The following is a 25336-nucleotide window of genomic DNA, read 5'->3' on the forward strand; positions in this document are numbered from 1 at the left end:
TTATTCTCTGAAATCTCCCTTATTTAGGTAAGGGCTGTGAGCAGCCTCTGTGCTGAGTCTGTCTCTGGCAGCTCCTCACGGCAACCGGCACTGTTGGAAGAACCCGGAAAGATCTCCCAAAACCTGGATCCTGCAGCCCCTTTGATATTCCCTTTTGAACCACGTCGTGCAGCTGATCCAGGGTGAGTTCCTTAATAAAGAGCAGCAAAGGGAAGCAGGAGCCTGGGAGACTCTCTCAGTGCATCTTCTCCCAGTGAAAAGCGGCTCCACTGGCACGTGAAATTAGTTACAGATTGTTCACGTCGGGCCTTTCCCTCACGGAATGGTAATGAAGGGAGCTGCTTCCGAAACAAGCAAGGCCACTGACCCTACTCGGGGTTCCACTGGAAAAATACTGTTTGAAACAAGAAAGCTGGGAGCCAAGTGCTGTCGTGAGCTCAAAGCAGCCCGAGCAAGAGGTGAAGGCAGAACTGCAGAGAGAATCCTAAAATTAAAGTCAGTCCTTCATCAAACCAAAGCCCATCAAAGCTTTGATAAAAAAAATAAAATTTACCACTAAAATCCATTTCCATCAGTGCATACTGAGTGTTTTCTTATGTATAAAACAGAAGAATTATGATTGGTCAAAAGCAGAACGACAACAGCTAACTCCCCCCCCCCCCCCCCCCAAGATTTAACTAAAAATATAATTTAAACCCAAATTTTAAGCACAAGGTTACTCACATTCCTAACAGATCTCAGAGACCTAAATTGCCCCCAAAGGCAGCAAAGGACCGTTTTGAAGAGTATTTAATGCAGACTGACCCTATTCAGCTGACGGCCCTGTGGATATGCTGCCGAGCTGGATCTTGGGATCAAAGGCCCGGCACAGGCGCATCCTACAGCGGGTGGATGCTGCCCAAACAAAGGTTCACGGGAGAGACTGTTCCCTGAACCAACCAGCTTTCTTTTAACTGCTCCAACCCGTCGTTTCTGTAGGATCCATGAAAAAAAAGTCTGAGGTGCCCTCTGCTGGTTCTTCAACGACTGAATAGAAATGTTAAAATTGAAGATTTTTAGGTCTGGGAAAGCCAATCCCAAACTCAAACCCACATCACCTCCTTGCCCGTTTTCCAGCGGTCCCTTTTTCTGTGTGTAAGGACAGAAAACCCTCAGAGATTTGTAAGGATGGGGCCCTCTCAGACTAAACATTTTTTTAAACCCCATAAAATTAGAGGTTTTGTTGTTATACTTAATATTAATTACTCCCCAATTGTCCCAAATCTCTCTCAGTAGTACCCACTTTATTTTCCTCTTGTTTTCTCCTCATAAAGATTGGATTTTATGGATGTCTTCCCACTGGAAAGACATCCCATCTGCTTCTCCTCCATGTACAGAGACTTGTAGCAGCCATACAACCTGGACACACACCCAGAATGAGTTGTCTGTACAGTTTTATTTACCACCTGCAGTTACATTTACAAACTGTCCCATACAAGTAAAGCAGTTTTCAAAGTGAACTTAACCCGAGCTACAAAAATCATTCTCTTCTCTATACACTGCACCAGCTTCAGAATTTATGTCTATACACAACTTCTGATTATGTTTAACAAAAATTCACAATTTTTTGGTTCTGAGGATCCCCACAAAGGCAACTTGTAAAGTTTTATCCCACTGCAATCATGAAATTAAAGTTCTTGTTCTTGTTTTGCTTCCCTCTCATTTCATCTGAAGCTTTGCATGGCTTTGTTTTGGAATTCTATGAAGACAAAGCTACCACAAACCAGCAGTTTTAGTAACAGAAGATAAAAATGCTGAGCAAAACCACCCAGCAACATTTCAAGCAATGTTTCACTTTAGATGTGCCTGCTCATCAGCAGAAATACTGAAATTTTAGCTGGCAATAAGGTTCCAGGAAAGCACAAACAAGTGATTTAACATGAAATGAACTTTACAAACAGTCAACTTACAGAGACAAAACAAGGTCGGAGTGAGGAGCCAGAGCTGCTCAGGGAAGAGAAATGTTTTGAGAAGCCTGAAGGGAGGAAGGATGAAACTCAAATATTGCTTTGAGTAACTTTCAGCTTGAAGCATTTCCAAATGTCATGAGAAAAATGTATGTATTTAAAATTTAACTTCAACCTTCCTGGATGCAGCTCCCATCCGTAAGTGAACGCATTTCCCCAGGAGAGGGCAGGAGTTCTGTACACAGGAGCTGCCAACCCCAAACCCTGGCATGGCTGAAATACACAGCAGCTCCTGAAGTCAATAGGGAAAAATTCCCAGTCTCAAACACTTATTTCTTCCAAATCTTCATTGCATCACAGCCCCCCCAACATAACCTTAATTATGTCAGTCAAACCTTTGTATTTGTTAATTCCTTCCAAGAGACAGCACTGGAAATCTGCGCTGGTCCTGGAGTTCACCAGCCTGGGATAAGATCAAAACTCCACAACTATCAATAAAATCATGAAGCTTATTTAACCTTTCTGTTGCAGCAGTCTCAGTGCCAGTCTATTTTTAAATCCCTCCAAGGCTCACAGCAAGGCAACAGACTAGGAAAATCAACCACGTGGGAGCACAGAATTGCTGTCTGACCCTCAACTAATTCCAGAATGGCCCAAACCAGTCGAACAACAGCATCATTTTTAACAACTAAAAGAAGCCAGACACAGCAGCTGGAGCTGTCTGCTATCAGACACTGAATCCTCAGTATTTCAGGGACAGCTCCAAGTAAACTCCGGTGTGGAGCGACTCCACAGCAGGAAGCTTCCAGCACTCTCATGATATGAAGTAACTGAATATTAAAAAGCTGAAGGAGGTCCAGCAAGGCAAAGGCACACACACAGCCACCCCAGCTGGGTAGCTGGGTTGCATAGATACACTACGATCTTGGTTACAATGTTCAGAAGCAGCCAGGGAAGAAAATGCAGGACCCTTTCTAGAATATTTTATTAATCATTTGAAGGGATGGTAGCCAGACTACAGCTCAGTACGTGGTTTTTAAACACCTTCCAACTTCTCCTGTTTACAGGAGGAAACACTCAAGGTGCTTACATTTATTTTTATGCCCCGTTTCTCTCTAACAAGTGAAAAGAACCCATTTTAAACTCACCATTTTGGTTCAGCTGCCAGTGTGAGAGAGAATCCCACAACATTTAAGGTTGTTTTGTCTACCTTATTTTCCAGATTTTATCTTTACAGTAACCTTGATTACTTCAGAACCTAACATCCTGCTCAACCCTCAGAAGGAGTTGGATAACACATTCAAAGTAACGTCTGAAGCTGCTCTAAAAAGTTTCATCATTTTTGCACATTTTCATTGAAAAAATCCTGCATGAATAAAAAAGTGAGGTTTTTTCTTTTCTTTAAACAATTCCCTAACACCGAAAAACCCACGTGGCCCTTAGTACCAGGCAATTAAGAGCCAATTCCAAGCCTAGTTCTCCACACCTTCCCTCACCCCTACAAAGACAAAACATAAAATGAGCCCAAAAAAATTCGGAATTTGAACGTCACTGTTTATCACAACACATCACAAGTGGTCTCAGCTACAAATTTCTACAACCATCTCTTACTTTAAAACTGCAACAAGAGTTTGAAGCTACTGAGAGCAGCCAGACTCTCTCACTATGTAGAAATAGTAAAGGATTGCTAAAATTAGCTACTCCTCACAACCAGAATATTACAAACAATGGGATTTTATCTGCAGAGAGCAACAGACCTGGCAAAGAGTCCAAAAATATATTTTATTCCTCCTGTGCTAAAGTGATGCCACCATACAAGTCCCCAGTTATATGAAATCAGCTTTTGGTAGCTAATTTTTTAACTAAACTGCTAATTTCAGCTCATTTATTCTAACTTTTAAAGACTAAAAAACTCAAAGTCCACTTATTTGTTTCAACAAGTACATTTTCCAGGAGGTCCACGCTGTCCATCCCTGTGTGTTCCAGGAGTTTGGCTCTGTAGGAAAATGATCTACAACAATCATCTAAACTGATATATCAGTTCTCCAACCATAAACAGTTCTCATAATTTAAAAAAATTCATAATTTAAAATATATCCCACTGACACTCTGCTTTGCCCGGAACTAGAAAGTACCACCATTAGTAGCTGACTTAGAACATCAACTTGAATTTGTGAAAAAAGCTTGCAAAAAATAGATCAACTTCCAAATGTACAGAAAAGGACATTGGAGCTGATGTTTTTGGGTCACTTAATGTATTTTAGAAAGAGTAGCAAGCTGGGAGTGAAGTACCCTATATTACAAATATTCAAACACCTAAGCTGGACTTTTTTACACCTCAAGTGTAGTGCAGGGTTAGTTCCAGACAGAGAATTTGGAAGCAGCTCCAAAGAACTGCAGCTCTGTTCACTTAGACTTGATCACGTAGGCGGGCCAGTCTCTGTGACAGCTCATCCTGCACAGTTGGAAAACAAAAAGGGAAAAACCAAACATCAGCAACAGTAAAAGCAACTTTTGCCATCCGATGTCCAGCTGATGAGAAATTCTCTCACGGCTTAACAAGATTTGCTTAAGACCTCCAGCATGGCTGTGAGGGAGGAGTTTCAGAACACAGAATCAAGCAGAGAAGGGGTTAGGGTTTTGTGGGATTTTTCAAAGAACGTGGAATATTTGATAGGACAAGGGGGCTGAAATCCTTCCCTGTGAGGGTGGGGAGGGCCTGGAATGGATTTCCCAGAGAAGCAGTGCCTGCCCCATCCCTGGGAATGTCCAAGGACAGGTTGGACAGAGGTTGGAGCAACCTGGGATAGTGGAAGGTGTCCCTGCCCAAGGCACTAGAAGAGTTTTAAGGTCCCTTCTCTTTAGTATTCAACAAATGTGTTGTTAAAATTACTTTAATAGCAAGACTTCTAACTACACAGTTTCCTTGGGACGGCTGAAATAGACTTCAGCAATTCAGTATTTTGTTTTGACTGAGTGAAGCATTAATTCTCACATTCCATTTCTCCAGAAAACATTGACCTCATTGAAAATCCAACGTTTACCTGTTCTGCTGAGGCCACGCTTGTACCAACAGAACCTGTCTGTCCTTGAGGTAGTTCCATGTTCAGATCAAGGCTAACAGGAGAAAACAGAGCAAACACCAAGTCAGGCACAGGTGGATCAAGGGGGAAGCACCACGACTGACAGCAGAGAACAATGAGACAGCACCCCTTGAACACTCCAGAGTTACACAGGCTGGTGAGTAATTCTGACTCACTACCAGGACAAGTCAGGGATGTCCAGAGGTAAAAGGAAAATTATGGTTTTTCTCTGCTTCCAAGAGACAGACTTATAAAACAAGGGTATTTGACCTTAGATATAACCGGGATGGGTTGCGGGAACCAAAATTTACTCAAGAAATAGAAATTTCACCCACCCTGCTTCATCTGCCATCTCCTGCAGGAGCATGTCCACTTGGTTCTAAAGGAAAACAAAATGGATTATTGCATTTGGAGCTTCTGACAACCTCTTGTTAGATTTTCAGAGAACAGCAATTATCTCAACAAAACTGATTTAAAGGAAATGCCTTTGGCAGAATAGTTTTGTGCTTAACCACTAGAAGGTATGAATTCAAAAATAAGGAGCAGAGGTGCTCAGCAGTTAAAATGACATTAATTGAATTCTGGCTTGTAAATAATGCTTCTACAGAATTCAACTTATCTGTAAAAAAACCCAAACGTATACCCGAGTGTTTCAAGTGCCGTTAATGAACAGTTTAGACACATGACTTAAGATCACCTTGCTGAAATATATTCTATTATTCTTACTTGTGGCGTTGTTAATGTTGTAGTGTTGCTCATTGTGTCTTCCATCTGTTGTGTCTGAACATCCAGTGTCTCAAACTGATGCTCAAATTTGTCCATTAGTGCAGATATCTATGAAAAATATGAATCAAATCACTTATCTTCAGATAACAGAAACAATACATCTCAACTGGAAAACTATTGATTGAATTTTCGTTTCTAAAATTTGTGACTGCTGTCCCCTCTGCTTTCAATGTCAGTTCAAAGAAAATTACGTCTATTTACCTTTTCCAAGTTCATGCTCTTCAAGGTGGCATCCATTGACTTCACCACCCCTGCCATCGACTTCGTTACCTGAAACAAGGGGAAGGAAATTATTACAAGGAAAAAATGAGCAGTTTAGGAAAAAATCCTTCCCTGTGAGGGTGGGAAGGCCCTGGCCCAGGGTGCCCAGAGAAGCTGTGGCTGTCCCTGGATCCTTGAAAGAGTCCAAAGCCAGGCTGGATGGGGCTAGGAGCAATCTGGGATAATGGAATGTGTCCCTGCCCATGGCAGGGGGTGACAGTGGATGGGATTTAAGGTCCTTTCCAACCCAAATTATTCCGGGATTCTCTTATTTCTTCCCCAGCTCTCTTATCTCTCTCCAGAGCTTTGACAGCATCAAATAGGAGGGAACATCCTGTTGCCATCTGGAATGTCCTGTTTTAAATAGTTCCTACCATTCCCAGCTCTAGAAATTAACTCAGCCACTTGAAATACACATTCAGAGGCAAAAATCACTAAAAACAAGCTTTTTATACAGCATTCATTTCTGTAGACTTGAGACCTGTCACTGCTAAGGGATACACTTGGTCCACAGGTCACAATAAACTTTCAAGGTGAAGAGCAGTAAATCAGTTTACCTTAAACAACTATTTGAGCTAATAAGGATCTCTGGAATGACAACCCCTACTTCAGGCTCCATTTTGAAGGGGAGAACTATCTTTGTGAAATAATCCAAAGAGCAGCTGCCAGAGAGGAAGTCCCCGCACCCGATCCTTGGCTACCTCTAAAAGCAAAAGCGGAAGTTCCCAGCTCGTTCCCGCCGGGATGAAGACCACTCCAGAGAAGATGAGAGCTCTCCTCCTTGCCCCTGCATGATGGGGAGGGCCTCACCTTGCCCATGGTGACAGCAGTCTGGACCCTGGCTGCCACAGCGTCCACGCGGGCGCTCATGCGCAGGAAGTTAATGGCCTGGTTCTTCTGGCGGATGGCATTCTCCGCGTGGATCCGCGCCACTTCCATGTTCCCCTTCTGGATGGCCTTGGCAAAGAGGGAGAGACAATAGGAAAGGCCTTTCAACCCGGCCCATAAGACTTCTGTATAGTTTGTTTTGGCTTTGAAAGAAGCTCTCATTAGTCACTATGTCTTTTTCTATCAAAAAAGAAATCCATCCCCCCTCCCTCCTCCCACAGTAGATCCCGAACATTTCCAAGATAGAACTCCTAACTTCTTTCCAAGAAAGGCACTGGAAAGAACGCACTTCAAATAGGCAGTTTTGCAGAGCTACAGACAGATAATTTCTGTTCCTGAAAACATTTTCAGTCTCAAGATAAAAACACAGGCACAGGTGGTACAGCTGTATCTCATGGGCAATAATACACTAAATCAGCTCAGTCAGTCTCTTCACTACTTCAAGGACTCAAAAGCTGTTTTGAAGTTCCTCTCCATGAGCCCTTTTAATACAAGCGGATAAACATGAAGTGGCTTTAACTCTGAGAACAGTCTCTACCAAAGCACATACAAGACAATCCTCTAGGGAAGCAAATGCCAGAAGCTGTCCATGAGGATGCACAAGGATTTATCCTCATGTTTATTAATACGCACAGGAAGATTTATAGTCACATTTTTAAAATCACAAACATTGACCACATGATTATTAGCATGCACACCAGGGAAATGAAAAAACACCAGATGCCTTCCTGCTCTAACAGGCAAGCAACAGATCTAAAAAGCTTGGTTCAGACCTACCTTCTTAATTTTAGCTTTCTCAGCCTTTTCTTCTTTGTCGCATTTTTTGGAGTTCCTGTTGAGCTCCTTTGCAGCAAACTTCAAATTAAAGAGGTGTTCTGCAGTGTAAGTTAAGGGACCAAACCTTTTCCAGAGTGATAAATCCAACAACCAAACACCCCCCAAGAGGAACTGAGAGTGGTTCTCTGCCGGTTACTTTCACTCCCGCACCCAAAAGCCTGCGACTCTCAGTGAAATGATGTGGCTTCCTGATTTCCCTGGAACTTCCCCATCCAAAAAAAAAGCCCAAAGTCACTGACGAGGAACACAAAAAATGAACAGTATAACAGCAAACTGGCTCAGCTGGCCACGGCCAGCTACAACCCAGCAGGATCTTGGATTTAAATTGCTCATCCAGCTCCTTCCCAGTCCTGGGTCATGTGAGTGATCCCGGGCTCACCGACAGCTCCGTCACCTGACTTTTGGGCAGTGAGTACTTCAGTCAGGAAGAGAAACCTTAAAAACAAAAGTTCAACTGCTCAAACTGAAAGCTCCAAGAAAACTGTAAGACAAGCCTTCAGAGTAATTTGGAATGACTGCACTGAACTATTACTGACAGAGAATAGAGCATGTGCTGTAAACGTAACAATCAACAACTAAATCTTCAAGTAAAAAGCTTTGTAGGTTTCTTTCCTGCCGCCTGTGATATCCCAAGAGGAAGATGCAAGAGGTACTAAGATGATTAACAATTAAGTGGAAGCACAAAGCTAAACATTACGACTACTTGAGGCGTCTTCAATATTTCAAGCACATAAATTATTCTAGAACTGTTTTCTGCTTTAAAGTCCAGCCATTCCTCTTACTCTGACAGCAACCTGGAGACCTTAGGAATGTCTTTGTTATCCTATAAACATCACAGGCAGGCTACAAACAGGTAACATGGCTGACTTTGCATTTAGAACATCTATTAATGTAAGTACCAGTACCAGAGCAGTTTATTTTGAAATAACTTCCTCAGTTACTCAGCTGGAGAATTAACCTGACATTAAACCAGCTGACCCATCCCTAAGGAGCACATTCCTGCTCCTCCCTTCAAGTGTCTTTCTCAACGCTCGAGAACAAACCCAAGTTTGCCACAACCCGAGTGGAACCCAACTTCCACCTCAGTTTGTGACTCACAGTCAGCTGCCCCAGCAATCCCGACAGTCCCTACCAAGACAACCGGCAGTGCCAGCACTCCCTGCACATTCCAACCACACTGAGACCTCTGGAATCTCTAAGAGTTTCCTGCCCCTGCGCGTTAAGATGGTTTTATACAGCAGGAAAGTTTCAGTCAGCACACGCTGGGCTCTGTGTATAAATTATTTCCAAGAGCAGGAAGCACAGCTGACGTGGTCGCTGTTCGGGGCACAGTCCTGCTGACATCACCCCAGTCTATACAGAGACATGCTGTCCCTGCAGCACAATTTGCACTATTTTTAGTTGAAATTGTGTTTTCTGCCTCGGGAACTGGGCTGTCCCTCCACCCACCACAGCCCTGCTTTTTCCTCCTCACTCCCAAACAACGCTGCCTGATCGCACCTCGGCAGGAGACGTCGAGCTTCCCACTCACTTCCTTTTCCCTTCAGGGCGGTGAAATCACGGAATCACGGAATACCTGAGGTTAGAAGGGACTTCTAGAGACCACCCAGACCAAGCCCCCTGTTCTGGCAGGGTCACCTGGACACAGGAACGTGTCCAGGTGGGTTTGGGATGTCTCCAGACAGAGACTCCACACCGCCCACGGCAGCTGTTCCAGTGCTCTGCCCCCTCCACAGAAAGCTTTTTCTTCGTGTTCAGGTGGGACTCCTTGGTTTTTAGTTTATGGCCACTGCTTCTCGTGCTGGTGCTGAACACCACTGAACAGAGCCTGCCCCCATCCTCTGACACCCCCTGGAGATATCGGTATGGAATATGACCCTTCTCGGTCCTCTCGTCATTAGAAGAGAATTCCGAAACTGAGAGATCTCAGTCCCTGCCACTGTCACACCCAGCCCCTTCCCCTTCTCCTGCAGCTGCCCCTCGGGCCCCGCGACCACCGCCCATGAGGGGGGATTCGCCTCCTCGGGGGCTCCTCCCGGCGGGGAGGCCTCGCTTGTCACCGCCGCCGCCGCCGCCGCCTTCCCCGGCCCAGCCCGGCGGCTCCCGGCCCGTCCCGCCCGCGGTCCCGCCCGAGGATACTCTCCATGTTGGACATGTTGGCAGCCCCGGGGGGAGCGGCGCGGCTCCGGACCGGGCTGGGGGAGCGCTGGGCCCGGGGCGGCGGCGGCGGCGGCGGCGGCTCCGGCGGCTGCGGGTTCCGGCCCCGTGACGAGCCGGGGCGGGGCCGCGCCTGCGGCTTCGGGCGGGAGGGAGCGGGAGCCTCGACCCGGCCCTGGAGGCTGGAGTGCTCCGAATGCCGGCTAGCCTGGCCTTGGATACTTCCAGGGATGGAGGAGCCACAGCTTCTCTTCGAAATCTATTCCAGGGCCTCACCGCCCTCACAGGAAGATTTTCCTCCTAATATGCAAGCTAAATCATAGAATATCCTGAGTTGGAAGGTGGATCATCAATCGGGTTCCTGGCCCTGCACAGACACCCCAACAATCCCACCCTGTGCATCCCTGGGAGCATTGTCCAAACGCTTCTGGAGCTCTGGCAACCTTGAGGCTGTGCCCATTCCCTGGGGAGCCGACACCTTCTTGGAGAAGAAACTTTTCCTGATCTCCAGCCTGACCCTGGCACATCTCCAGCCGTTCCCTGTCACCACAGAGATCAGTGCCTGCCCCTCACGAGGGAGTTGTAACTGCGCTGAGTTTCCCCTCAGTTTCCTCCAGCTGAACAGACCGAGTGCCCTCGGCTGCTCCTCAAGGCACTTCACCATCTTCATGTCCCCTCATTTGGATCTCTCTCCACTCCTTCAGTTTGAATCGATTCCCCAGTTGTCCTGTCCCTCCAGTCCCTTGTAAATAAAGAGTGTCTCTTCATCTTTCTCGTAAGCTCGCTCCTTCAGGTACTGCAAACCCACAATTAAGTCATCCCAAAGTTTCTCCACAGTGGACACCCCCAGCTCCCCCAGCTTTTCTCCAGAGCAGAGCTGCCCCATCCCCTCTAATTATTTGTGGCCTCCTCTGGACTGGCTCCAGCATCTCCACATGCTTCTGGATCCCAGGGCTGGAGGCAGCTTGTAAGAGACGGTCCGAAGATCCCTCATCTGCCTCACGACCATCATCAAGAACAGAGACTGAAACCCCTAAAAGGGACTTTAAAATCTCAACACAGAAGTTCTGGCCTGGCTGAGGTGGGATGTTGGCCAAGTGCTGCCTGCAGGTGTGTTCGATGGAAAAACCCAGCACGCATATCGGAACATCAGAATCTGAGCAGAAACAATGGGCAAGTCACGGTGAAGTGACTGCACCTGCTGACTTGTACTGGTTGACACTGTACCTGCTGACGACCGACTTGTTCTGGGTTCTCTAAATGAACACACTGCTATGATTTCCCCCACCTGTTTGGCCAACTGCCTGTCGCTTCGGAGAGGACTATAAAAACCCTGGAGACCCCCACTCACTTTTGAGATCTCCCCACTGGAGAAACTCGCGTCTATAGGCATCTTCAAAAGCCTCGAGGACTCAACTCTCCATGTTGGTAGCTATAATCCCCTTCCCCTCTTTTTCTGTCTTTCTTACTATTCTTTTTTTTTCTCCCCACTATCACATTTGTTGGCACTAAATAAAGGTGCATTTGTGATTGAGTAAACTGAGTTTGTCCCCTGCTGTGTCTTTTGCGCTCTGAGATCCCTAAAACGAACCATCACGAACCCCGCTTGTGTGAGTGGATCGTGACACAGCTCTGCAGAGAAGAATCCCCCTTTTCCTGCTGTCCACACTGGGGATGAGCCCAGGATTTGGGGGGCTGTGGGCTGGGCCATGTCCAGCCTCTCACCCCCAGGATTTATATTTAACAATATCTTCTGCTGAGGCATCTCAGACAAAACCTGCCAGAGGAGTGATGCATCTGAGCTGCCAGTTCTTCCCAGGTGAAATGCCTGTAGGAGTTGTGGATACGGTAATAACGCAGAAGTGCTTGTGGCAAATGAACTGCAAAGAGTGTGGCAGAAGACACTTGAGCAAAGCCAGTAACTAATTATTCTTCCTGGTGTCTCAGGAGTCTGAATTTATAGTGATAAAGATCGCTGAGTCCTGGCTGTGAAAGCTTTGAAACTGAGCTGGTAACACCACAACAGTGACAGACTCCATGTGTGTAATAGGAGAGGTCTGCAGGAAGGACCTTTTTATCCAGGAGATGGGAGAAGATGAGATTTTCTGTATCTGATAATTCTCAGTATCACCAGTTCACAGAAGTGTTTTCTGGTTTTAAATCAAATCTTGGGAGGGCTGTAGCAGAGATTTAACATATTTAATAGTTCTCTGTTTAAAAGAGCCTGTTCCTGTTTGGACAACCATCCTGTGTTCAGCCTCCTGGAAGCTTGCACAGTAATTCTCATGAGTAATAGTTCTTTAAATGAATAAGGGTTTCCAGAGTCACAAGCAGCCACTAGATCATTGAATATCCACCTCTTTTTTCTCTAATATTCCTGGAACTCTCTCATTAGGACACGATTTGGAGGTGGCGGTGATATTAGATAGGAAGTATTAGAGTGATTGCCTACTCTGAAAAAAAATGATTCATTTCAGTGCTGTCAAAGAGAAGTGAACCTGGCCTAATTACCCACAACAATGTTAGAGAACAAAGCAGCAAAACCTGCTCAGAAACAGGAGCATGTAATGTTCTACCTCAATTAAACCTGGAGAAGCATCAATCAGTGTCACACAGGTGACACAAGAGGGAACATGCTGGGCTGCAGCTTCCTCAGAGCTGCTCAGGACATTCTCACAAATTCCAACTGAAATCTCTCTTTCCTGTTGACTACTGAGGAAATATCTTGGTGGTATACCTTAAAAAGCTACCTGAGGTAAAAAAAGAAATACATTTTATTGGTTTGTGGTTTTTCCTGACAATCATCACTGAATTTTTATTATTAAAAAACCTCCAAATTTGGAAGAAACACATTACCAAGCAATTATCTTCAGCAACCTGAATCAAACATGTTACCTACTGTGGGTGCAGGTGTAGAGACACACCAAGATGCTGGCACTGATTGCAATGAAACCTATATAATTTAATAATTTAGAAATATTTTTGTTATAATAACATTCTGGAAGTGTAGGAGGGTCCCTCCTGAGCTGTGCTTGGAGCTCAGACTGAGGCTTTGCTCATGGGAGCTCAGTGCCCAGACCCTCCAGCCTCTCTCACCCAAGAGAAAAAGAATAACTTTGGCATTGGAGTCCCTGTTCTTTGACATCTGAGTCACCAATCATTGGGAGGGAATAAAGCTGCTGATTAATCTCTGAACTCTTGGTAGAGACCACCTGTCTCAAAAAGTGAGAAGGAGTTTGCTGTATCCCAGGTTTTGAAAGGTGAAGGTGCATTTGCTGGCATTTTCCAGCCAATAAAATTGTAAATAAATTTGTTTATCTTAAAACGATCGTGGGTGTCCAGTACTGGTCTTTAGACTGAAATCAGCTTGCACAGACACAATTTCTGAACAGTTCCCTCCTGCATTTTTTCATTTCAATTCTTGATAAATCCATTTTAGAGCCTCAGCCATTTTGCACTGAGGTACCAACTCTCAATTCTCAAATCTCTTCCAAAAGCAACAATTTCCAGTCTACCTCCTGCCTCCTCCCCTCCTACACATCCACCATCTCATCTTGGATGCAGCAAATATTTATTTTTCCTTAAATTTTATTGAGTTGTGAATTATATGTTGCTCTCTCCGTAGCACTTTGGAGAAATAAAACTGACAAACTGAGCTGCACAAGAAGATGAGCTAGGAAAGAAGCAAACTGCAAGTATCTATTAAAAAAATCAAAATTATTAAATAAAAGTGCTGAAAACTCAGCAGAATTCAATTTCCAGGCATGATGGAGGTGTATACATTTGCCAGTTGAATGAGTGCACTTACAGGTGGTGATGGTGTTTAGGGGAGGAAGGTGATGAAGTGGAAAACATTCATTATTTAAAATTTTCCTTCTCTGTCTGTGGTGTTTCATCTCAGTCTTTCTCTTTCTTTTATTCTGCCTCCACCATGTTCTTTTCCATCTCTTTTTTCCCCTATACTTTGTGTTTTCACATGCAGGAATTGACAAACCCAGGACTGTTAAATATAATGAGCTTTTCAGTGCAGTATTTTACAAACATTTGGCATTTCCTTGTTGCCTTTCAGCCAAGCCCACAGGAATACCCTTCATGTTTTGCAAGAGGGAACGAAAGTACATTTTGTTTTCATGGTACCTGAGATCCCATATTGCATAAACCTACCAAACATTGGCTCTTACTATAAAATGGCATTTTTGAAATGCATCCAAACCTGAATATGACTTTGCCATTAGGTATAAAGGCCACAAACATAGCTTGATTTTTATTCTTGTGATGATCAAGTCCTTTAATTTTGATGTAGCGATGATTTTACTCTGCACAGTGAGATTCTCACCATAGGCAATGGTTGCAGGCCCAAGCCAAATGAGCTCATGGGATTTGGCTTGTGAACTGTGACACCCAGAGTGATGAGGATCAATTTTAATCACAATAATTGATCTGTTCCCTGAGTCACTCCTGGTGTCAGTCACGCATGAGGCTCAAGAGGCAGCAAATGTTAAATAGGAATTCAGGGGGTAGAACATCAGAAAGAGCAAATCCAGGTGTGATACAGCACTGCTGAGAACTCTGACCCTGCAAGAACACTTGTAATTAAAATGCAGGTTTTTTAGTGGATGCAAATAAAAGCAATACATGTGTTGGACTCACATTGTATTTAAAGTCTACAGAGAACAAAAAGAAATTAAGGTGATAAAGACATTGGGAGATGTGGGATCTTGGCTGCATCTCTGAGGCAGAAGCAGTTGGCCATGGGAGGAGGGATGATGTTATCCCTCAGGATAAGCCAGACAGCTTGGCCTCCTTCTGTTGGATGGAGGACCACTGGCACAGGGATGTGCACGCGTTGCCCATCAGCTACTTTGCTTTTCTACTTCCAGCAGATTCACCACAGCAGGAGGACTCTGCATCTCAGAATTACTGATGGCCCAAAATGCTGGTGACTCACTAGATTTCCACTGCAGGTGGTTGGCAACTGAGCAAGTCCAGTTCAAAGAGGGAACGACAAATCAGTCCTGCCTCCGCATGGAGAAACGATGGCAAAATACAGCTCTTCCCACTGTCTGGACCTGGATAAACAGTTATGTTGTCTTGGTTTGGAAGGACAGGGGAAGCCAGAGCTGTGGAGAATGTAAACCTCCTACCTCTGAATTATTAAAATTTCCAAATTAAGGGGCTTTCAGACAAAGATATGGGAATAGGAATAACAGATCTTTACTAGGAATATTAAAAATAAAAATGTAAAAGTACAAAAAACCCAAATCAAACAAAAAAAAGAAAGCGCTGACAGAGTCAGAATACAACCTGACACCCTGTTGGTCAGGGTATTGGGAGCAGACCAATTAAGTCCTCCTGCAGTGACAGATGTGGTTCTGTTGAAGCAATGATCCTGTAGAAGGGTGTAGGTTCCCTCTGAAGGTCCAGCGGTGGTGAGATGGGTCCTGTCTTCTTCTGGGAATCCAGTGCAAACAGGCTGTCGTGATGTTCTGAGTCTCAGGGTTTATCCAGGTAGGAATGCTTGGCTCCTCCCCCTGGGTGGAGCATCTCCCAATGGGATGTAATTTTATCAGCCATGCAGTGAGCCTCGATGGCCCATTAACAGCAGATATCCCCTGGAGGGAGGATGGGTCATGGAAGAGATAAAGAACACTGCCCCACCTGGTTTTAACAGCTGCCCATTAACAGAAGGCTCCCACCTGCTCCCCTCTGGAGTTATGAGGAATGGGTTTTACAAGAGATAAAGAAAACACCTCCCCAACCAGTTTCAGTAGGTGCCAAATGAAATACACACTTTCGGTTACATCTTGGATTGCAGCCCAAGGCAGATGTTCTGGCGATAGGGAGCCAGGTACCTCCCGGTGTAAAAGGCCTGTTGATCCTGGCAATATTTGGTGCCACACATTGCATGGTTACATCCTAAAATGAGCATTTCCATGACTCGAGAAAATCATTACAAGTAGAAGGCAGCAACAGGAGACACTGAGGTTACCAGTGATGGTGATTTAATCATAGAAACATAAAATCATGGAGTGGTTTGGGTTGGAAGGGACCTTAAACTCCATCCCATTCCACCCCCTGCCATGGGCAGGGATACCTTCCACTAGCCCAGTTTGCTCCAAGTCCTGCCCAAACTCGCCTTGGGCACTTCCAGGGATGGGGCAGCCACAGCTTCTCTGGGCAACTGAATGTTGTTTTGTTCACCGCTGAACTGTTGGTTGTTCTTTCACTGAGATACTCCTGTAATAGTTCCACCTAAAATACACACTGAAAGTGGACAAAACTGAGTTTCTGTTCCACAGAAAATTCACCAAAACTTGTTCTCATTTAGAGTGCACACCAGAAATGATATAATTTTCCAAGAAAGCAGGGTCCATTAATTAATGTTTTAGAAAATGCTCAGTTTCTGATTTTATTTTTAAATTTTAGTTGTTCTTTTGTTGGTTATTTTTTATCACCCTCCTCTTAGTCATATTTCATGTTCCTTAAACATCATTGCCTTTAAAATCTTCTGGCTGTCCTTTGAAATCTCCTTTGCCATCTCCTTCAAAGTTTCATGGCAAGAAAACGTCTTCCACCATGGGCATTATTTATCTGAAGCAGCAGAGAGATTTCTTCTGTCTCTTTGTGGAACAATGAAGACAAACAGGACTGTAAAGCCCAGGGAGAAGTGTTTAGGAATTCAGTCCAAACCTGCCAGGATCTGAAAGGCAGCAGCCAGAGGGCATGAAAGAATCAGTTCAATAAAACCATTTAATTCTCCAATAGCAGTGTTAATGATCTGATTCTCCACCTCCGAGGTCCCTGAGGTCCCTCAAAACTCTGAAGTTTTGAGAAAAATTGGTGTAAATCTAAGTTAGGTATTTTTGAAAGCCAGTAGGACAAAGAAAACCAAAGGGCTCTACATTATTGGTCTCGTTTATTTAGTAATATTTTTTTCCCCTGTTCTATTACCATGAATTTCTTGAATAAGCTCAATTTCCAGCTTATCTCTGCCAGGAGCACTGGCACAATCTTCTGCTGAGCTGTACTGGTTGTCTTCTGCAATGGTTTGTGGATGTTCAATTTAAAATAGGGACGTGGGGTCTCACTCCAGATAGATTTGAGGAAAATAAACCATTGGTTGTGAAAAAGATTTAAAAGGGGTTTTTGTTGTTGTTGTTGTTGTTGTTTCCCCCAAATGCTTTCTGTCTGTTCTTAAATAGATTAATATTTAGCCTTTGAAAATACTTTGTCAACCACTGAGCAAATGAGAAGCCTGGGACTGGTTTAAGGAGAAAATTAAACTTAGTTAATGTGACAGGGAAGTGATTTTTCTGCTGGAAAAAGACTAGTGGAGAGAAGCAGTTAAAAGAACCAGCGTGAAGATAAAGAATCAAAATTATTTATTAAAAAAATTTAACCTCCTTTCAATAATAAATCAATACATCAGCCAGGAATGTCTCTGCCACTACTTGGGGTTGTATAGCTGTGGTTAGACTCAGCCTAGCCTTGGAGGAAGACAAGGACCTCCAAAGGTTGAGAGACTACAAAAGCTTTTATGTGGGATAGCAGTTTTTTCAAGTTTAAACAGTATTTTTGTGTCTTTGCTTTAGCTTTTGTTGCATTTTATTTTGGGGCATTTAAGAAATAATCCTCCAGAGTACTTTTAGGGTTTTTCCCTTTTTTTTCCCCCAGCTGAAATCATGTGATGGGAAACCTCCAGGAGCCTGCGTGACTGCTCTGTACTCCAGGGATTCAGATTTCTGCTGCCAGGGCTGTCTGTGCTGTGCCAAGTGTTTCAAACATGTTTTCTCAATGATGATCAAAACAAATCCTTCCTCTCAGTGCAGTATTTATCAGAGTGGTTGATTCTCTGAAGGAATCGCTCTGCATTTGTCATTCTTTGGGATTGCTGCAATATCGCACAATTCAGTAAATAATAATACCAGGCTCCACTACAGCTCTTTTCACACAAAGCCCATGAAGCAGTTCCTTGTAGCACATGAATCCCAGTGCAGAGCCTGGCTGCTTTTCCTTAACGATCCCATCCAGTCTGCTCTAAGCCTTTCCCACTTTGCAAATGTGCAAACTACTCCCGTTGTTCTGCTGCCCGGTGACTCAGCGCTGCTGCCGTCACGCTGAGGTCAGTCCCAGCTGCAGGTCTGGCCCTCCGGCTCCGGCACGGAACAGTCACTGGGACACCAGTGCCACCAGCGGCCTCTGCCCCCGCTGGGACACGGGCTGGTCCAGCCTCTGCCCCGCTGCAGGGGAAGGGCCATCCCGGCTCTTTTCCCTGCGGGTCCGGGTCCATGGGAAGTTGGATCTGAGTCAGCAGTGCCCTGACAGGCAGGAGGGACATCCCTATCTTGGGGGACACAAGTTGAGGGAGGGGATTGTCCCACTCTGCTCGGCACTGGGGTGGCCTCACCTCCAGTCCTGGGGGAGGTTTTGGGCACCACAAATAAGAAAAACATTAAACTATTAGAAAGCATCCAAAGGAGGCAAAAGATGGTGGAGGGTCTTGAGGACTGGCTAAGGTCACTCGGTCTGTACAGCTGGACAAGAGGAGACTGAGGGGAGACTCATTACAATTACAACTTCTTCACAAGGGAGAGAGGGGGATAATGGGAATTTACCGGCAGTTAATGCTGTTACAGCACCAATGAGTGCAACAAACCTACAGGAAAGTGTGTGGCCAGGTGTGACCCCACTGGGGTATTGCTGCTTCCAGTGGAAGCCAACATCCTGGTCCAGGCAGTGGTACAGTCGTGGCTGTGGGAACAGCCCCAAGGGAGGTAAATGGTCCTGCTGTGCTCCCTGTGCTCCCCTCAGCATCTTGGGATGGCTGGAAAAGCCCTGGAGCAGATCACAGAATCACAGGGTCATTAAGGTAAGAAAAGACATCCAAGGTCATTGAGTCCAGCCTGTGACCAGCTCCTGACCTTGTCACCAGCCTAGAGCACTGAGTGCCACCCCCAGTCATTCCTTGGGCACCTGCAGGGATGGGGACTCTGCCACCTCCCTGGGCAGCTCCATTCTGATGCCTGACAAAACACGCATGGAATGCTTCTTGGATTTGTGTGTCCTTACCTGGGTCTGAGGGTGAGCAGCAGCAATCTCATGACGTACTTGGAGCACTGATGCAGGAAGGCATTTCAGCAGTTTCTCTGCTCATCTACAGTATTTCATTCTCATCCCTCAGGTGCTCCAGAGTGCCCTACACAACACAATCAAATTATTGGAGCTCTACTAGGAAAGAAGATTGGATTAGCAGCTAAACAAACCAGATCAGGTTATAGATTTCTGTGCAGTTTTATTTTCTTCCTAGCACCACAGGGATATGTGTAAACAGGCACATATACCAAGCCACCAGGATTTGCCGTCCAGGGACATCTTGTTATAATGGCCACACATTTCTGAAGTGTAAACATTTTTTATTTGGGATCTGATAGGGGAGTCAGAGGTGAAGGGCACACACAGAGCTTGTCTTTCCTTCTGACTGGACAGGCAGGAAACAGCATTCTCTGAGCTTCCCAGCTGTCCATTGATGACGAATTCCTGCTTGCTCCCATTTAGCCCAGCTTCAGCTGGCCTGAATATATTCTATTTAAAAGTGCTCTGGGATTAGTTCAGGTTGCTCCAGACTTCAGCGTGCTGACGTTGGAGGAGATAAACAGAAGTAATTTGCTGATTCACCATTACAATTTTCATAAAATATGAGTCAGGGTTTTCTTCTTTCATGTAACACGGAAATTAGGTTACCATGCTTTGCTGAACACTCTGCTGCACTGTGTATGTTCCCAGTAGCATCTCATGTTCCTGCAGTATATTTTTGGAAGAATAATCAGATTTATGAGGCCACATCTTCTGTTTCCCGTGGCTTTCCAACCAACTGGCACTCACCAGTCTGTTCCTTGAGTGAGAGGCCTCTTCTTCACTCCCATTATAGAGTCATGATCCTGAGTTGATTTTCTGCAGCCTCTCACCTGCTGGTTTAATCTCTGTTTAAATTTGACACTTCCATGAACTTCTTCAAACCTGGACATCTGGAGCAAGACTTGCTGAGTGCCCATGGCAGAGGGGTTGGAACGAGAAGATCTTCAAGGTTCCTCCCAACCCAAATCATTCTGTGCTTCATGTGCCAGGATCCACCTCAGATTCCAGAGTAGGGAGACACCTCTTTCCTCAGATTTCTTCTTCATCTTGGAGCAGGGTCTTCCTGGCAGCCCTTGCATGTGCATTCCCCCTTGGATGTGTCTCTCAAGTTCCTGCTGTTGCCTGGCCAAACCTTCCCCTCCTCGTGACTCTGATGGTTCCTTTCTGGTTTAACACAGAGTAAAATTGGAGTGGTGACTGGAGAAAATGACATCAGCATTTAAACAGATTTCCTGAGGAAATTTTTAATGGTCATTTTTATAGCTTATTTTGTGCTTTTTAACTTTTTTCTCCCTGGTCAAAGGTCAAGAAATTATTTCATACAGACCAGTACAGGAAAAGAGCTAATTCTGACTAATCTCAGGGGGTTGATTGTTTTGATTAATTTTCGTTCTGAGCATTGATGGCCTTCAGAGAGTTTCTTTGGATGAATCAAAATATTCTCCACTTCTGGGTTTAGGCAATACAAAAACTTAACAAGTCGCTTCACATTTAAGAGTAAAACTCCACAGAAGAGAGCAGGAGCTATAAAACCCCTGACCTCAATGGACTTCTTGGACTTTTTTAAGAGAAATTTGCACAGCAAGGAGCTGTCAGTACTTCCACTCAGTGGCTACTAAATTGAATATAAGCTCCTTCCAAGTCCTGGCTGAGTGCTCAATCCAAGGTGCTTGGGAATGAGGAAAGAGTTTACAGTGCTCTGAGAGTCCTGTGTGCAATCTGGCTTCACTCTGGCAGGCTGGAAAGGAAAATTTCCCGTGGTTCTGTTCTCTTTGTGCGTGTGTGGGTGTGGGTGTGCAGAATGAATGTCCAGTTCACGTGGGAAATGCACTTTTACCCACCCCCATGCTGGTTCAGCAGCATCGCCTAAAGTTAAGGCCATGGGGAATGTTTTTCCTGGGGTGATTTCCTTTGAGACAGAGTATGCATCATTCATGACATGAAATTCTGGAGTTTTAGAAGGAAAACACAGCTCTGTGATGGAATTTTCCAAAGGTAAAGATGATTTTCTTCCACCTTGCTGAACTGCAGCGCACCAAGCTAAATGCACAGGGTATGTCAGATCTAAATACATGTGAGAATTGGAGGGGTGCAGATCAGGCTCTGACCTTTACAGTTCCCATCTTCAGCGTTTTACAACTGCCTTTATTGCTCTCACAGTCTGAACTTGTTCTGCACAGCCAAATCCCTGTGAAATCTGATAAATCTCCAGGTAGGGCTGGAGCCCGTCGTTGCTGTGGAGGATTTAGGCACTGTTATTCCAGCAAAACATGACCTTGCATTAGGTTATCCATGGCATACTATGGACCTTGAGCTCTGCATTCATGAAACCCCACAAAGGGCACAGTTCCAAGATCTGTGAAAAACTGGCTGTGCTTCTACAATTTTATTCAGCAAGAAATCGGTGCTATGCGTCACTGGTCAAAAGATGACTAAGCTGTGGTTATAAATGATAGGAACTGTGAGGATTTACAGCTTGATTATCCCTTTTTACTCCTTTGGAGTAATACCTTGCTTCTTCACCAAGGAATTAGAGATAAGCAAATCTTCAAATGAGGTGTTTGTTCAAGAGGTTTGCCAGTGAGAAATGTATTTTTGGATATATTAAGTGCTTTCTGGAATTAGGGCCAGAGCAGGAGGAGTCATCAAGGAGCCATCCAGGTTTAGGGAGTGTTTCTTGTACATCAGCACAGGAGACTTGGCCTCAGGAGTAGCCTTTAAAATCCTCATTTCCAAACCAAACAAAAGGAGCTGGGTGAAATCCTGGCTATACTGAACTCAGGAGCAGGAGTCCCAGCAGCCTCAGTGGCCCTGGGATGTCATCAGAGAGATGTCCTTGTCCTTCACCCAGTCTCCTGCCACTTTTCCCCTTGGAGAATGTGGTGCTGCCAGCCCTTTGGTGGTGTTCCTGAAACCTGCCTGCCTGTGGCCAGTCCCATCACCATGGCTCATTTTTACATCTGCCTCCCTGAAAATGTGCAAAGAGGTAAAGGCACAATTCCAAGAGAATCCAGCTCTCCCTGCCTGACATTAAATTGGGTTCATCACCCGTTGAACACGAGCTTTTCTCAGTGTACTGAACGCTATTCCTTTGCCCAGCTATGTCATGGTGCTGCAACTTCCTAGTGATAAAAAGTGGGAAAAAAGAAAGATATGTATCTTTTCCTAAGTGCAGAAGGACCATTAACTAATTAATTTGCCCAATTAATCACTCAATAGCTACATACAATGGCTGGGCAAGCCATGGGCTTCATCCTGGCACAGGTGGAGTGTGAAGCTCCCATCCTGTTCCTCTCTCCAGCAATGCTGCCTATCCAGGGCCTCTGGGCTCCCTCCAGCTTGGCTCTGGTGGCCCAGGACCAGGCAGCTGGAAAAGAGACTTTTTGGGGCTGAAATTTGGTTTGTGTTTGGAATTTATGTGATTTTTAAATGTTTCCTCATCTCTTTTCCCTAATTCGTGAACTAGGAATAGAAATTAATATAATAATAATAAACAAAGAAAATAAATAATACACTATTTTAAATAATAAACTAGTATAATGATATAAAGTAATTTAAATATAGATGCTTTTCAGAGCTGGGAATATAAAATTTTATAAACTAACTTTATGACATAAAATGAAGTTGTCCCAGGAGTGAGATTCTTTAATAGTGAAATGCTTTGTAATCGCTGCAATTGCTCCATCATAAAACTATTCCCAAGAGGAAAGATGTTTTTGAGGGCCCTAAAGAATAACAGCTGGTCTGGGGATTTTTATGTTCAACAAGGGTCATATTTCCTTGCTGTGGATTCTTTTAGGAGAAAAGGTTAAAATCCTGCTTTGGTATAATACCCAAGAGCCAGCCTAGAAGTACCTGGGTGCTGGAAGGTCAAGTACAGGCAGAACTATTTAAGGTGATTTTATATTTCCCTATGATAAAATGCAGTTTAAAATACTTTCATGACCTTTTTTTTTGCTCATTGTTATGAGTCACTGTAGTACTAAATCTGCACTTTTTTCAAAACTAATAATGGCTTACCCATTTGGCATATTTTCTCAGAACAGTTAAGTAAATTATCTCTCATTTTAGGTCTGTGTCTAAGCAAACTTAAACATTGTACAAGCAGCAAAGGTATTCAGTGTCCCAGTGCAAAGGAAATCATCAAAAATGGCACAAATGCCATAACCTCATCCTATGCCAGGTTTTATCCCATCCATCCAGTGAAGTAATTTACCAAAGATAATAAATTTTAGAAGCTCATGTTGGAAAATCTGGCTTTTAAATTGGGTATTTAGAGCCAGAACTGAGTCTGTGCCATCATGCCTTGTACAGGGAGGAGCATATGGAATCTTTACAGTGGGACTGTGTCCAAGCAGAGCCACGCTGGAGGAGATCCTGGTGCCAGAGCTGAGGATCATAGAGCAGCCAAGCACTTTTCTACTAGTTGCAGGTGAGGCAGAATTTGGGGGTTTGAGTGGCCAAACTGCAGTTGCTGGTGCTCACATCACTGATTTCCCCTCAGTCATCTTAATCCTTCTATTTGCGCTTCTGAAGCTTAGATTTCCTTAGATTTCCTTGGCAATTACATCCTGTGCATGTGTCTTGCCCAGAGAAGCTGTGGCTGCCCTGTCCCTGGCAGTGTCCCACGCCAGGTTGGGCGGGGCTTGGAGCAATGTGGGATGGTGGAAGGTGTCCCTGTCCATGGCACGGGGTAGAACAATGCTCTTCAAGGTCCCTTCCACCCCAAACCATTACAGGATTTTATGAAACAGTGAGGCCAAACCCACGGACTATTCGTGCAGGAAGGACCTCGAAACCAAATAAGTTTAGTTCTGACTTTTTTTTGGCTTTAGTGATCTGAGAACTGGATCACCAGGATAAAAATGTTTGCCACCAAGTCACTGGGACCTTCTTTCCACAGGTTGACAGGACCTCATGTTGCACCAGGGGAGGGGAGGGTTGGATATCATGAAAAATTTCTTCATGGGAAGGGTTCTTAAAGCATTGGAATGGACTGCCCAGGGCAGTGGTGGAATCACAGAACCATGGAATATGCTGACTTAGAAGAGACCCACCAAGATCATCAAGTCCAGCTCCTGGCCCTGCACAGACATCCCAACAATCCAACCCTGTTCCTGAGAGCGTTGTCCAAGTGCTCCTGGACCTCACTCCCCATCCCTGGAGGGATTAGCAGCCATGCAGATGCGGCACTTGGGGACACGGGTTAGTGGTGGGTTTGGCAGCGCTGAGGTCTCTCGGTAGCCTCAGTGGGCTTTCCCAACCAAAACACTTCCCTGATGCTATGATTCCACGCTTCCGCGGTTCCATGCCCTCCACCGGGAACGTGCGGCAGGGGAAGGCGGACGAGGCGACGGCGGCCGCGTCCCCTCGGTGTCACCGCTGGGGAGAGAGCACGGCCGCGGCGCCGGTGCGTGGATCCTCCGAGCCGGGGCTGCGGCTGTGCTGGGGGTACCGGGGGTGACAGCGGTGCCGGGGGTCCCGAGTGTTCCGGGGGTCCCGAGTGTGCCGGCGGAGCCGGCGGTGCCGGCCGGGCGGCGGCGGGCGCGGCCCCCTCACGGCGTTGCCATGGCGGCCGCGCTGCGCTCCGCGGGGGCGGGCGGGGGCGGGCGCGGGGCGGGGCGGCCCCTTCAGCACCAGCGCGGGCGCGGACAGCGGCGGCCCCGGCACCTCCGCACGGGGCGGCTGCACGGCCGGCGTCCCGCGCACCCGCACGGAGCGTCCCCTGCGCCCGCACGGTGAGTGTCCCCACACGGTGGGCCAGTGTCCCCCCCCGCGCCCGCTCGGTGCGTGAGAGTCCCCGCAGCCCCGCGGTGACTGAGTGTCCCCCGCAGCCGCTCGGTCAGGGAGCGCGTCCCCCACGGCCGCTCGGTGGCTGAGTGTCCCCGCAGCCGCTCGGTGAGGGAATGTCCCCCACGGCCGCTCGGGGAATGGGTGTCCCCCGCACGGCGGGTGGATGTCCCCAGGGCGCCCAGCCCGCAGGGCCGGCGGCTCGCGGGTGCCCGCGAGGTTGGGCCGGGCGGGGCCGTTGCGGGAGCCGCTGGGCTCGGTTAAAAAACTTGGAGAAACCCGGAGCGCGCGGCTCGGCTCGGGCCTTTTCCTTCTGTCTTCGTAACGTGATTTCCTTAGAAACTTCAGGGGTGAACTTGTAAAAAGGGCGGTTCGGCGGCGCGGCCGTGCTGTCGGGGGCGGTGTGTGTGCGGCTGCACGTGAGCTCCGTCTCACTACGGGCGTTCCTTTGCT

The 25336-nt window shown here is 46.0% G+C and overlaps 1 protein-coding gene across 1 annotated transcript; it reads right to left on the minus strand.

Moving 5' to 3' along the window:
- Positions 1–1418: 1418 nt before the first annotated feature.
- Positions 1419–10065, minus strand: CHMP1B (charged multivesicular body protein 1B). The gene is made up of 8 exons (XM_066182162.1): positions 9941–10065; positions 7742–7839; positions 6887–7033; positions 6017–6085; positions 5756–5863; positions 5365–5408; positions 4991–5063; positions 1419–4401 (listed from the first exon to the last, which is right to left on the minus strand). The coding sequence occupies exons 1-8, from the start codon at positions 9954–9956 to the stop codon at positions 4357–4359; spliced, it is 600 nt and encodes a 199-aa protein (XP_066038259.1). The 5' UTR covers positions 9957–10065; the 3' UTR covers positions 1419–4356.
- Positions 10066–25336: the final 15271 nt, after the last annotated feature.

The sequence above is a fragment of the Chamaea fasciata genome, unplaced genomic scaffold (assembly GCF_029207755.1).
Source record: "Chamaea fasciata isolate MVZ Bird 193981 ecotype frontalis unplaced genomic scaffold, bChaFas1.0.hap1 SCAF_4, whole genome shotgun sequence".
NCBI lineage: Eukaryota > Metazoa > Chordata > Aves > Passeriformes > Sylviidae > Chamaea > Chamaea fasciata.